The 15,763-nt window shown below is 43.2% G+C and overlaps 1 protein-coding gene across 1 annotated transcript in view; it reads left to right on the forward strand.

Moving 5' to 3' along the window:
* The window catches only part of LOC126285273 (T-box transcription factor TBX1-like), a 431,754-nt gene that overhangs the window by 297,498 nt on the left and 118,493 nt on the right, over positions 1–15,763 (forward strand). The window contains exon 6 of the mRNA XM_049984563.1: positions 10,171–10,329. Within this exon, the coding sequence (XP_049840520.1) occupies positions 10,171–10,329 (159 nt within the window). The remainder of the gene's footprint in view (positions 1–10,170; positions 10,330–15,763) is intronic.

Consider the following 15,763-nt stretch of genomic DNA (forward strand, 5'->3'; position numbering starts at 1 on the left):
TCCCCTTCCTGGGACAATGAATTCATGATGTTCTTATTTCAATTTCCAGGAGTGTATTTCACAAAAACTATTTCGCCCAAAAATTTTATTTTTACACATCTTCTTGACTGAAACCTTCCCCTCATAAATGACTTAATTTTGTTTCGATGTTCAACGCAGTTATTGTGCAGCATTAGATGTAGTAAACCATTGCACAAAATTTTGAAGAGTTTGCAGAGGTAAAAGCCCATAGCGTATACTTTCCGTATGGTCGATTTTAGTTGCCACTAGAAATTTCTGAAAATTACGTTCAAACGAATAAAATTCAGGAAATAAGACACTTCGATATTGTTTGTAAATAAAGAAAATATTCAGCACTAATGAAGTATTAAACTCAGAACCTTTCGTTCAGCAGCCATACACATTAACCATTACGCTAACGCAGCTCGTAATTCAATATATCTTCCGGAGGACATTAAAATATCGCAGTACAATAGGAAATAAACAATTACGGCTGTTTTTTATTGCGAAAAAGCGGTTAGTGAGAGTGATACAAACACAATTCCTTGCTATCGACTGAATTAGAACGCTCATTGCTTGTTTGGATTAATTAATTAATAGAATATGAACCAATTAATATAAAGAATGCTTTTCCCAAATTTTCTATAAAAGAAGGTAAACTTTCTATAAAAGAAACTCTTCTATCAAGACATTGCTTTCGTTCAATTACTTTATTTACGACTGCACGTTTCTAAAACTGAAGACACTCGTCCGTGCTCTGCACCGCAGTCGAGGTCTGCCACTGTCGTTCTCTGCTCATTGGCTGACTGTGTTTTGTGACGTCAGACGCGCAGAACGAACCTACACTCGGCCACCGTCATAAATGACGCGCACTTTAACAAGGCCCCAGGACTAGACAGCATTCCATTACAACTTGGTACAGCCAGTCCAGACAAAACTCTACCATCTGGTGAGCAAGATGTATGAGACAGGCGAAATACGCTCAGACTTTAAGAAGAATATAATTATTCCATTCCCAAAGAAAAGAGGTGTTGACAGATGTGAAATTTACCGAAATATCAGTTTAATAAGTCACGGCTGCAAAATACTAAACTGAATTCTTTACAGACGAATGGAAAAAACTGGTAGAAGCCAACCTCGGGGAATATCAGTTTGAATTCCGTAGAAATACTGGAACACGTGAGGCAATGCTGACCCTACGACGTATCTTAGAAGATACATTAAGGAAAGACAAACCTACCTTTCTAGCATTTGTAGACTTAGAGAAACCTTTTGACAATGTTGACTGGAATACTCTCATTCAAATTCTGAAGGTGGGAGGGGTAAAAGCGAAAGGCTATTTACAATTTGTACAGAAACCAGATGGCAGTTATAAGAGTCGAGGGGCATGAAAGGGAAGCAGTGGTTGGGAAGGGAGTAAGACAGGGATGTAGCCTCTCTCCGATGTTATTCAATCTGTATATTGAGCAAGCAGTAAAGGAAACAAAAGAAAAATTGGAAGTAGGTATTAAAATCCACGGAGAAGAAATAAAAACTTTGATGTTCGTCGATGACATTGTAATTCTGTCAGAGACAACAATGGACTTGGAAGAGCAGTTGAACGGAATAGACAGTGTCTTGGAAGGAGGATATGAGATGAACATCAACAAAAGCAAAACGAGGATAACGGAATGTAGTCGAATTAAGTCGGGTGATGCTGCGGCAATTAGATTAGCAAATGAGACACTTGAAGTAGTGAAGGAGTTTTGCTATTTGGGGAGCAAAATAACTGATGATGGTCGTAGTAGAGAGTATATACAATGTAAACTGGCAATGGCACGGAAAGCGTTTCTGATGAAGAGAAATTTGTTAACATCGAGTATAGATTTAAGTCTCAGGAAGTCATTTCTGAAAGTATTTGTATGGAGTGTAGCCATGTATGGAGGGGAAACATGGACGATAAATAGTTTAGACAAGAAGAGAATAGAAGCTTTCGAAATGTGGTGCTACAGAAGAATGCTGAAGATTAGATTGGTAGATCATATAACTAATGAGGAGGTCCTGAATAGAATTGGGGAGAAGAGAAATTTGTGCCACAGTTTACTAGAAGAAGGGATCGGTTGGTAGGACATGTTCTGAGGTATCAAGGGTTCACCAATTCAGTTTTGGAGGGCAGCGTACAGGGCAAAAATCGTAGAGGGGGACCAAGAGATGAATACACTAAGCAGATTCAGAAGGATGTAGGTTGTAGTAGGTACTGGGAGATGAAGACGCTTACACAGGATAGAGTAGCATGGAGAACTGTATCAAACTAACCCCTGGATTCAAGGCCACAAAAACAAAAACAACAAATCATTGTTTTGTTTGTTGGCAGGTGTGTGTCTATACGTATAGGTGTCCCCCCACAACAGTAACGTAGCCTACCGCAAGACGAGGCAGAATGGCTCTGAGCACTAAGTGACTCAACATCGATGGTCATCAGTCCCCTATAACTTAGAACTACTTAAACCTAACTAATCTAAGGACATCACATAACACCCAGTCATCACGAGGCAGAGAAAATCCCTGACCCCGCCGGGAATCGAACCCGCGAACGCGGGCGCGGGAAGCGAGAACGCTACCGCACGACCACGAGCTGCGGACGACGAGGCAGAAGAAAATGGCGCAGCCATTCTCCACTCTATCAGCGGGCTACCTGATAAAGCAGGCGAAGCACCTAGAAGAAGAGGAGGAAACGGAATGGCACCGGTTATGTTATTCTGGTCATTACAAAAGAAGCCGACCAACAACTGTTGTAACTGGTGCTTAATACCCTGAATACTGTCACGGGGACCGAGCCGGTCTCAAACAAGTTCTATCGGGGACTAATCTTGGGGCCTTGCTGGCGACGGAGTACCTCTATATCAGGCAAACAGTTCTTAGAGATACACAGAGAAACGACCAATTTGTGGAAGAGCACTGTTCTGTTGAAAAAGGCCTCCACGATGCTGTACGGTTAGAGGTAACACATGAGGAAGCGGGCTGACCTCAATGTGCTTTTTTGCCGCCAGATTTCACTCAATAACTGCCAGTTGTGATCTGCAGTCACACCCTACTGCTTCCGACACCACGACGCCAGGACTTACACCGCTGCACCGGGAGAATGGGACCTCTCCACAGGTCACCATCATACCGCCAACGATAGTCATTGAGGGCAGTACGGAACCGCTGTTCATCGCCGAAGATAACGCCACATCATTCATGAGCAGTCCATGCTTCGCAATCACGGCACCTCTCCACACCTATTCTTTTGTGCTATGATGTTAGTGGCAGACTACCCAAGGGTTGCTAACTCGCTGGTCCAGTTCCTGCCAGTCTCTAACCAACACAGTTGGATGCGACAGAACGTGTCAGGAAGTCCTTTACGCGTTCTCGGATGGGACGCGCAAGTGTGGCGATCCTCACTCGTGATGGTCAGATACAGTCGACCAGACCTTTGATTTCGATTGTCTCTGCCCTCACGCTCCCATGCTGTCCGACATCGGACCACTACCAGATCCGAATACCCAACAGATTTGGATATAGCACGATTCGACCAGTCGGCTGGACAGATATCGGCAACGAGCCACTTTCAAAGTGTGTCAGGTGGTGGTGATGTTGACTCATGCGAGAACGCGGCATCTCAGTGTCCTTCGTAAACATCGCTCGACATCCGACGATATTCGCTCCTCTTACATACAAGGTGAGTCAGTAGGAAAGGTACATCCTTTGAGGGGTGACAGTATTAGTGATTCTGAACAAGAAACTTCATATGGACGTATACCCTATTCCGAATGGTTTCCGACATAGAACACATTTAATATCACTTTTGTACGTTTTTCTTGAATAACTCCAAAACCGCACCCTCCAGCGGAAACGTGTCGCAGTACAAAATTAAACTACATTAAATATCCTACAAAAAAGGTCCTATTCATTTCTTTCTCCAGCACTAATGGTTTGTGCGAAGAGAGCGCGAGAATGTTGAAAAACTCGCTCGACGGCGCATGCGCTGTAGCTTACTCAGTTTTGTAGGCAATTTGAGGTAGTTGTCTGACTTGATAGACCACAAGTGTCCCGTATCAAACTGTTCGTCTCAACTTGCTCCCTCAATATGCTACCTCGAACTGGCCTACAAGACTAAGTAAGCTAGAGCCCACGAGCGTCGAGCGAGTTTTTCAACATTCTCGCGTTCTCTTCGCACAAACCATTAGTTCTAGAGAAAAAAATGAATACTACCTTTCCTGAAGGAAATTTAATATGGTTTAATTTTGTACTGCGACACGTTTTCGCTGGAGGGTGCGGTTTTCGAGTTATTCAAGGAAAATGTACAAAAGTGATATTAAATGTGTTCTATCTCGGAAACCATTCGGAATAGAGGATACATCCATATGAAGTTTCTTGTTTGGAACAAGTAATGCTATCACCCGTGAAAGCATCTACACTATGTGATCAAAAGTATCCGGACACATGGCTGAAAATGACTTAAAAGTTCGTGGCGCCCTCCATCGGTAATGCTGGAATTCAATATGGTGTTGGTCCACCCTAAGCCTTGATGACAGCTTCCACTCTCGCAGGCATACATCCAGTTAGGTGCTGGAAGGTTTCTTGGGGAATGGCAGCCCATTCTTCACGGAGTGCTGCACTGAGGAGAGGTATCGATGTCGGTCGGTGAGGCCTGGCACGAAATCGGCGTTCTGAAACATCCTACAAGTGTTCTATAGGATTCAGGTCAGGGCTTTGTGTAGGCCAGTTCATTACAGGGATGTTATTGTCGTGTAACCACTCCGCCACAGGCCGTGCATTATGAACAGGTGCTCGAGCGTGCTGAAAGATGCAATCGCCATCGCCGAATTAGTCTTCAAGAGTGGGAAGCAAGAAGATACTTAAAACATCAATGTAGGCCTGTGCTGTGATAGTGCTACGAAAAACAAGAGGTGCAAGCCCCCTCCATGAAAAACACGACCACAGCATAACGCCACCGCCTCCGAATTTTACAGTTGGCAATACATACATTGGTAGGTGACGTTCACCGGGCATTCGCCATACCCACACCCTGCCATCGGATCACCACATTGTGTACTGTGATTCGTCACTCCAGACAACGATTTTCCACTGTTCAATCGTCCAACCTTTACTCTTCTTACATCAAGCGAGGTGTCATTTGGCATTTACCGGCGTGATGTGTGACTTATGAGGAGCCGCTCGGCCATGAAATCCAAGTTTTCTCACCTCCCGCCTAAATGTCGTAGCACTCGCAGTGGATCCTGATGGTGTTTGGAATTCCTGTGTGATGGTCTGGATAGACGTCTGCTACTACACATTACGACCCTCTTCAAATGTCGGCGGTCTCTGTCAATCAACAGACGATGTCGGCGTGTACATTTTTGTGCTGTACGTGTCGCTTTACGTTTCCATTTCACTATCACATCAGAAACAGTGGACCTAGGGATGTTTAGGAGTGTGCAAATCTCGCGTACAGACGTATGACACAAGTGACACCCAATCACCTGACCACATTCGAGGTCCGTGAATTCCGCTGGGCGCCCCATTCTGCTCTTTCACGATGTCTAATGAGTACTGAGGTCGCTGATACTTTTGATCACATAGTGTACCTTTCCGGGCCTGGTAGTAACACTAAATAAGGACAACACCTATGCAGTCTGAAGGCCGTTATACCAGCCATAGAGATTTGCAACTCTAGTCATCACATACCCTCTCACAGTAAGTACGAGTACGAAGTTACACTACTGACCATTAATTTTGCTACACCTCGAAGATGACGTGCTGCAGACGCGAAATTTATCCGATAGGAAGAAGATGCTGTGATAGGCAAATAATTAGCTTTTCAGAGCATTCACACAAGCTTGGCGCCATTGGCGACACCCACAACGTGCTGACATGAGGAAAGTCTCCGACCGATTTCTCAAAAAAATGGTTCAAATGGCTCTGAGCACTATGGGACTTAACATCTGAGGTCATCAGTCCCCTAGAACTTAGAACTACTTAAACCTAACTAACCTAAGGACATCACATACATCCATGCCCGAGGCAGGATTCGAACCTGCGACTGTAGCGGTCGCGCAGTTCCAGACTAAAGCGCCTAGAACCACTCGGCCACAACGGCCGGCACCGATTTCTCATACACAAACAGCAGTTGACCGGCGTTGCCTGGTGAAACGTTGTCGTGATGCATTGTGTAAGGAGGATAAATGCGTACCATCACGTTTCCGACTTTGATAAAGGTCGGATTGTAGCCTGCGGTTTATCGTATCGCGACATTCCTGCTCGCGTTGGTCGAGATCCAATGACTGTTAGCAGAATGTGGAATCGGTGCGTTCAGGAGGGTAATACGGAAAGCCGTGATGGATCCCAAAGGACTCGTATCATTAGCAGTCAAGATGACAGGCATCTTATCCGCATGGCTGTAACGGATCGTGCAGCCACGTCTCGATCCTTGAGTCAACAGATGGGGACGCTCGCAAGATAACAACCATCTGCACGCACAGTTCGACGACGTTTGCAGCAGCATGGACTACTTTATCAGCTCGGAGACCATGGCTGCGGTTACCATTGACGCTGCATCGCAGACAGGATCGCCTGCGATGGTGTACTCAACGAAGAACCTGGGTGCACGAATCGCAAAACGCCATTTTTTTAATATGAATCCACGTTCTGTTTACAGCATCATGATGGTCGCATCCGTGTTTGGCGACATCGCGGTGAACGCACATTGGAAGTTTGTATTCGTCATCGCCATACTGGCGTGTCACCCTGCGTGATGGTATGGGGTGTTATTGGTTATACGTCTCGGTATCTCTTGTCGCATTGACGGCACTTTGAACAGTGGACGTTACATTTCAGATGTGTTACGACCCGTGGCTCTACCCTTCATTCGATCCCTGCGAAACCCTTCATTTCAGCACGACCGCACGTTGCAGGTCCTGTACAGGCCTTTCTGGATACAGAAAATGTTCTACTGCTGCCCTGCCCAGCACATTCTCCAGATCTCTCACCACCTGAAAACGTCTGGTCAATGGTGGCCGAGCAACTGGCTCGTCACAATACGCCAGTCACTACTCTTGGTGAACTGTGGTATCGCGTTGAAGCTGCATGGTCAGCTGTACCTGTACACCCCATCCAAGCTCTGTTTGACACAATGTCCAGGCGTATCAAGGCCGTTATTACGGCCAAAGGCGGTTGTTCTGGGTACTGATTTCTCAGGATCTATGCACCCAAATTGCGTGGGAATGAATCACATGTCAGTTGTAGTATAATATATTTGTCCAACGAATACCCGTTTATCATCTGCATTTTTCTTGGTGTAGCAATTTTAATGGCCTGTAGTGTACATTGACGTTCTACCTTGTCTTCTGGTTGCTTCATTTTTGTTGCCAGACATTTTATCAGTTTGATGCCTTTCTCCAACAGACCTCTTGCGCTGCGTCAAGCCATGCTATCGTTTCCTTTATCAGTGTCTACAGCTCTGCCGCATGTGATGCAGTGCTCTCCGTAAAACTCGTTTACAGTTACGTCCCGGCTGGTCCCCGCGAAGGTTCGAGTCCTCCCTCGGGCATGGGTGTGTGTGTTTGTCCTTAGGATAATTTAGGTTAAGTAGTGTGTAAGCATAGGGACTGATGTCCTTAGCAGTTAAGTCGCATAAGACTTCACACACATTTGAATATTTTTGAACAGTTGATTCCCTGCACCTTCGGAGATATTGCCATTCTGTATTACTGAGTGGAGAGGGTTAGTTATGACCTTTAGAGCCCTTAAATTGTCCTGTAAGTCTTGGACATCCTGACATCCGCTGTCAGAGTGACAATCAAGTACACATATGAGAAAACATTTTTTTCAGACAGCTATTAACAGCATCAACATGTACGGAAAAATTGCATGATGAACACAGTGCGGTCTTGTAAATTCCTTATTCACAACCGGTTTCGGTCGTGGACTATCTTTTCAGTGGAAAGACATCTTTTGCAAAGGAAACATCATATGACATTCATGCTTTTAACTATGAGAAAAAAAAGAACATTGATGACTCGAAAAACGTAAGAAAAATAAGTACTCAGCATTACAGGACTAGCTCAGGTAGCAAGAAGTCTATTTGTTGTTGTAGTTGTTGTTGTTCTTGTTGTCTGAACCAGTACTGCAATACTGAGTACTAATTTTTCTTACGTTTTTCGAGTCATCAGTGTTCTGTATTACATGGTTAAAAGTATGAATATTATGTGATGTTGCCTTTGCAAAAGATATTTTCCCACTATGAAGACAGTTCATGACCGAAGCCGGTTGTGAATAAATAATTTACAAGAGAGCACTGTATTCATCATACAGTTTTCCAAGTACCTAAATGCGGTTGTATTTTTTAATAAACTTTTTTTTTACCATCATCGACTTAAGAAATGCTGTCTAGGTGTACATTTGATATCACAATTTTTATTTACCGTACCTGTATTCTGCCCAGTGAAGCAAGGATATTGTCCAGCTAACATACGATAGTCTGTTACTAAACTACAGTTATGTCTTATGGTAAAATGTTACTATTTTAGTTTATTGCAACTAAGAATTAAGTTAATACAAGTAATATAACCTCAGAGACTATTTGATGTATTTTACGACATAATAATAATAATTTTCTAATCAATTTCTATGAAGTATCATCGCATGAAATTACTATTATTATTCATTGAGGTTTCTGTCACATATGTATAAAATTTCTTGCTGATGAGTAGTTTCAAACGTTATTAAACGTTAACGTTGACTCTGAAACAACTGGATGCATGTGAAGTGTGCCATAGAGCGAAATTCCGCTGATGTACTAGCATAACATTTTCATAATGCAGGTCGATGTAACACATGTATGGCCATATTTGTTATGTAGATGTCATGCAAGTATACCCGTGGAATTATGCTCCAACATATAATATGCAGGCAGTGGTTTGAGAATTGACGTTAAAGTTCGGAACTACTCACCATTAGTCGTCGCCCGACTCAACAAAAATTTACATCGGTAGCGAAGCTATGGCGGTCTAATGTCAAAATAATGATAGAGTAAAAATTTGGAACCAGAATGAAAAGTGCTTCTGTCACAGCACAGAAAAAGGTGAATATGTTCTGGGCGGAGTTACGGATTTAAAAGAAGGGAACTAGCTTTTCGGGTTATCTGGTAGCTTCAGTAACATTTAATTCAAAACATCTCGACATGTTCGCACTTTATTATGAGTTGACCCTACTTCCCCAGCGCAGTGAGCTCTCTTAGCTGCAAGGTGTTGGCACAACTGCATCTTGCAATTTATAGGCCGAATTCCTGATGTCGTGCCCAAAATTCAGAAAATTCACCAGCCACAGTTAACCATATATAATATCATGTTACTGAAGAGAATGCATGTAATAGATAAGGGTTTTTAGTGGGGTGGGGGAGGGTAAAACTTTTGGGGGTGAATTTATTCCTGGGGGGGGGGGGGGGGATGACATCTCTATCATCTTACTTTACTTGACACGATGCGTTATATTAAATGACACGGATACTTGTACCAATAAGTAAAAAAAGCGAAAATGTTAGACACCTTTGAAGCTGCCAGATGAAACATAGAGCTACCTCTCTTCTTTCACGCGGTCGAGTTCTCCCTTTCCGAGCACGTGGTCCCTGGTTCGATTCCCCGCGGGGTCAGGGATTTTCACCTGCCTCGAGATGGTTGGGTGTTTATTTTGTCCTCATCATTTCATAATCATTCGTGAAACTGGCGAGACTGGACTGAGCAGAGGTTGGGACTTTGCACGGATGCTGATAACCGTGCAGTTGAGCGCTCCACAAACCAATGATGATGATGATGATCATCATCATCATCATCATCTTCATGTCTTCTTTCACACCTCAAATGCTGTCCAGCACATAATCGCCATTTTGTGCTACGATGGGAGTATTTTTCATTGTGGCGAATAATAACTAATTTAAGTTGCTCGTCTTTTTGTTAACACAGTACTGGAACTTCATGAAATTATTATGTTTAAGAGATCATGCTTCCCACACGGGAGGGGCATGACAAGTTACGCAAGGCAGTTGTATGACTGAATACTGTGCTTACGTTTAAGCTTGGAGTAGTCCCGGGCGCCGCCTAGCTTGTCGCGGACATCGCGCAGCACCGCTAATGTGTGCCTGTGTGCCTGCAGATCATCCTGAACTCGATGCACCGCTACCAGCCACGCTTCCACGTGCTGTACCTGCCGGCCAAGGGCGAGCCGCCCAGCCACGGCCGCACCGAGGACTTCAAGACCTTCATCTTCCCCGAGACCAGCTTCACCGCCGTCACCGCCTACCAGAACCACCGGGTACGTATGCCAGGGTCACTTGTCAAGTCTGGTAAAAAAAAAGGTTTGTTTCGTCAGCAACTCACCTTACCTGTAGATGTAAACTCCTATGAGGGATATACACTTCGTGCAGATATCATCCAGCTTTTTCTTCCCATCGGAAAAATACGTTTTTAATATTTTTTTATGCGATCAAAAATTTAAAAAACCTCTCTCACACCGGCCTGATTTAGCTTCACTGATCAGGATAGTAAAAACATGCGTATATTAGGGGAATTTTCATTCACAAAGCAGGCTTATCACATTCACACAGTTCAATACTATTCTATCCTCCTTAAATTGAGCTTAACTTAAATTCCATAAGGCACTGAAGCAAATTCGGAGTCTCGGTGCGACGAAAATTGTCAGTCGATCTCCTGAAAGCATTTGTAATAATTATTAACTTTCGGTGATCACATGGGGAAGACCGGAGATCTGCTAGTAAGACCGTGTTAGCCTATTTATTTGAAGTAATAAACTGGATATCTTGAGCGTACAAAACGGCAGGTTCGTGCAGTGTAAATCAGACGTTCCTCATTGATCCCGTGCAACACAGCGTAGTAAGCAGACACTGTCAATAATAATCAGTTAAATAATACACGAACACACTTACTTCAGTTTAGTTCATGTATTAAATTCCTTCTCATGCAGAATCTCATCAAGATGACAACTAGCTCAACAATACATACATATACATCTTCGTTCTTTCACGGCTAATCGGCAAGCACTCCCTCATTCTTTTCATAAGAGAAAACAGATAGCAGAGAAGCTATTCCATGGAGTAAATGGACGCTCCAAGGAATAATAGGGCTTGAAAGTACTTTATATTGATAATCATCGTATATTAAAGTTTAGGAATCGGTAAGATAAGAAGAGATATTTCGAGATATGTACTGAGTTATATAATTTATAAAATTTCTGAAAATATCGCGGAGAGACCGCTGCAAGAGACATTACACGTTCAATCAAACTCTGCAAAATACTCGTTGACTGCGACTGTCGTTTCCTCATTTGATGAAAATTTCTTCCCAGCAAGCCAAAGGTTCAACTTAGGGAACAGGAAGAAATCATTTGGGGCTATGTCTGGTGAGTAGGGTGGATGAGGAACCAGTTCAAAACCCAAGTCGTGCACTTTGGCCACTGTTATCGCTGATGAGGGACGTGGTGCATTATCCTGGTGAAGAGCACTTTTTTGCGTTCCAGCCTTCTTTTTCGGCCAACCCAAGTTTCAAACGATCCAACTACGAAGCATAATAGATTCCAGTCAGTGTTCTGCCTTTCTCCAAATAATCTATGGAGACTATTCCTTGAGAACCCTAAAAAACAATGGCCATCTCCTGACAAGGTGCAAATTCATCTTTTTCATCTTCATTGCACTTTCACCAGCCTTTGTCCATTGTTTTGACTGCCATTTCGACTCTGGTATGTAATTATGGACCCTGGTTTCATCAACAGCCTCAGACAGTTGCAAAAAGTCTTACCAGTTGCGACTAAATTGCCAGGCATTGTGCAGAAATGCTCCGCCGGCTGCGCTTTTGGTCGACTGTGAGCAAAAGCGGAATCCGCCTCGCGCACTGCTTCTTCCTAGCCATTTCTCCGTTCAGGATATTATTCACTCGTTCAGTTCAGATACCTACATTCTCAGGAATCTCAAGAATTTTTATTCGGCGGTCTTGGTTACCTTGTCATAGATTTTATCAATTGTGTCCTTTATGGTTACCTCAACTGAGCTGGCCGGAGTGGCCCTGCGGTTCTAGGCGCTACAATCTGGAGCCGAGCGACCTCTACGGTCCCAGGTTCGAATCCTGCCTCGGGCATGGATGTGTGTGATGTCGTTAGGTTTAAGAAGTTCTAAGTTCTAGGGGACTGATGACCTCAGAAGTTAAGTCACATAGTGCTCAGAGTCATTTGAACCTCAATTGGACAGCCGCAGGGCCCTTCGTTTTCGGTGCTTATCCGACCATGACTAAATTCATTAAGTCAAAATTAAACGACCTTCAGTGATGGTGCAGAATCCGTGCGAACTTCATCAAATTCTACTTTTATTTGTGCGGCAGTCCAACGATTCAAGTGACAGTGCTTAATAACAGCGCGAAACTCTGTTTCTCCATTTCCAATCGTAATCGACACAGACGGCTCTCAACAATGAACTGTAAGCTGTTTATTGTTCAAATGCTTTATATAATCCTTGAGATAATCGGGCTTATCACTCAGGAAGGAACAACAAAAATGTTCCTTTCTTCCATGCCAGTTTACCAGAATTATCAAACCACAGTAACACTGAGTCAACGTCGTACTAAACTGAAAGGTAAAGCAGTCTGCAACAAAGAGGTTGAATTGAACAACACGGTTGTCTAGGTCAGATGGAGGTGGTATGTCCTTACCTTTCACTGGGTCTGAACTCACTTATCCATCCACTTATAGGAGGACATAGGCCAAGGATAACGGTGCAACTTAGCATTTTTCTCTTTCGTGGTAGTATCCAAACGTTTCCGAAATTTGAAATTTATGCTAAAGTATTGAGAGTACTCCAGAACACTGCTAGGTGTCTCTCCATACATCTATATTGTGCCGGTCTGATAGTGGCTGCCAGCTGACTGGTCGGTTAGTTGATGCTGTGCATATTTCCTCTGTCGGATTTCCTTGAGTTGACAGTTACTCGATAGCTGACATGATAGAGCACTGTTTCCGTAATAATTTTCATTTCGTATTTGGAAGAAAACGATGCAAAAACTCGCCAAGTGCTGAAGGAAGCTATTGGAGACTTAGTCAGCCACAGACGTACGAAAGCTATAAGGATTTAAAAAGAAAGGGTTGAAGTCGACTGGGGATGACGACCGTACCGGTCGGCTTTCAACTGGGTTCACTCCAGAACATGTTCAGAAAGTGATGGATCTGATTCCGCAAGATCGTAGACGGGCCATACAGTCCCTCTGCAACACGTTCGGAACAAGTTACGGTTCACGCGCGCGTATTCCATCAGGAAATATGAATGTGCGATTGATTGCGGTGAAGTTTGTGTCACAGTTGCTTCAAGACGATGAGATGCAACATCGCGAGGAAGACTCCATGGAACTTAAACGACTGCTTGAAGACGATCCAAAGTTCCTATCAGAGGTACTGACTGGTGATCTTTGCAACAGAAGAGTCCTTCCTCAACTCCGCCTAAAATGTCATACAAAAGGCCCGTCGAGAGTAACGTTATGTGTTACTCTTTTCAGGACTTTTTTGACCGAGCTGAAGGAATCTTCCGTTACGACGGTCACCAGTGATCGCCTCTGATAAAAAGTTTGCATTCTGTTGAAGCAGTTGTTTAAGTCAGCCGTCCTAAAAGTAGGGGGGGGGGGCGTCCAGAGTGTAGGGGAGGTGAGCAGATAGCAGCAGAGGGGGACGCCGGCTTTCAGTGAAATATTTATGTTTCATATTATGTAAGAAGACAACTTCCGGTGAACAAATACCGCTAGCGTCAGATTCTCATTTCCACGAACCAAGCTATTACGCTGGCTCACCGTTAATTTGCTGTCTTATTTCACAACAACTGAGCAGCACATGTTGTCAGCAGGAATGGTGAAAAAAGTCACGAGTCATTTTTCATCACAGAGTCCCAGTCACCGATCATCTTCTCGGTTACCTACTTACCAGACATTTAACAACCAACAATGACAAAAAGCCGCTGGGCAATGTGACCGTTATTCGTTGCAACACTGATTACAAGAATAGTTGTCAGTCATTGTGACTGACCAATCGATATCTGCTAGACTTCCGCAGTCTAATGCGTGTTCAGTGGAAATAGTTAACCGGACTTAAAACAAAGTGATACAAATTGCGGACGCTGGCATGGGTAAGTCGTTGTTTCGCAGTGGTAACAGGAGATGCCACGGACGTGCTTCAGCGAATGCCTCTTCTCCTTGGAAACTATGCACTTCTACTAAGGAAACATATTCGAATTTAACCGCGTACATTCCTCTTTCGCATCCTCCTCTGTTCATATAGCGACGTTAGTTCTAAACGTAAAGCCAAAGCGCGTGAATATCAAGCATTCTTTTGAGCAATGAGGAACAATCACAAAGTACTATTTGTTTGGAGATTTTAGCTATCGATAGCTGGGAGCCTATAAAAGTAGAGAGACGCCTGCAAACAAAACGTTCAGACCATATAGATGTACACATCGAATTTTTGAAGCGTTGTGAACAACAAATTAAAGGAAATGTTAGATTTATCGAAAAACAGGAATCGGTTCTTAAGAAAGACGTAAGAGCATCCCTGCAAACTTAAATCACCACACATTACTGTTGAGAAATTACGTGCCCTTGCATCCCTCAAAGTGTGCAAAATTGCCAACAACCATTGAAAACTTGCTTTCAGATTAAGCACGGTTTAAATAGAGTTTGAAAGACTTTTTGATAGGCAACTCCTTCTACTCCATAGATGAATATCTTAACACAGACTTTTAATCCAGCTTGAGTAAAAACATGTTAGACTTCAGCACTTGGTCACAACAGTGAAGATTAGGTGTTTTGTGTATGATAAATTTATTAATAGTGCATAACAATGCTTCATTCTTATAGCACATTAATTCTGTAAATATTAGCTGTTCCAGATTAGCGCATTGTAATCACCTATTTCGACACTCTCCTAACAAATGATCAGGATAGTAAGTATTCACACATTACTGGTGAGAAATTACGTGCCCTCGCACCCGTCAAAGTGTGCAAAAGTGTGCAAGACGAAATGTTTAGAGAGAGACTGAAGTCGTAACCACTCTGACTTGATATCGTTGCTCGTCGTACTGATGCAATGCTGACATGAAAAATCAATGCTATCACGTTATCATGAGCCCAATTTACGCTCTGCAAGCTAATGACAATGCTGATATTGGAAATCTTTCAAGCATCTCGTTTTTGTACGCTCCTATTATGAAAATAAAATTCACGTGGACTTCGTAATTTGTAAACCTCCGGAAGGGAGAGCTACGGGAGGAGACTTTTTCTTTATTCTGAATTCCTTTTTTGTTGACAACAATCTGTAATGGACAAATTGCGTTGGTGTACGTGCCTATGCGGTAGCAGCATTTAGTGGAATTAAGAGTGATTGCAGCCAATTTGGTGTCTCCTGTCAATTTTGTTGTCTCCATTGGTAAAACATAATTTGTAAGACAACGTTTATGAACCACTTACAAAATATTAAGTACAGCAAACAGAATAAACTTTTAGAGACATCCAGTGCCTATATCACTACGCCGCTAATTGCACAAAGAATGAGTGGAGACACTGGGATAAATATGGCAGAAGTAAGGTGTATCTTAGTCCAAAAATACATTGTAAATCATCACCAGTCCTGACCTGTGTTTTTACAGTATGATTCCGTCTACCAAAACATGTCCAAAGCTCTGGGAGGGAACTTGAATCGATTACGT

This window comes from Schistocerca gregaria, chromosome 8 (genome assembly GCF_023897955.1).
Source record: "Schistocerca gregaria isolate iqSchGreg1 chromosome 8, iqSchGreg1.2, whole genome shotgun sequence".
Classification (NCBI taxonomy): Eukaryota; Metazoa; Arthropoda; class Insecta; order Orthoptera; family Acrididae; genus Schistocerca; species Schistocerca gregaria.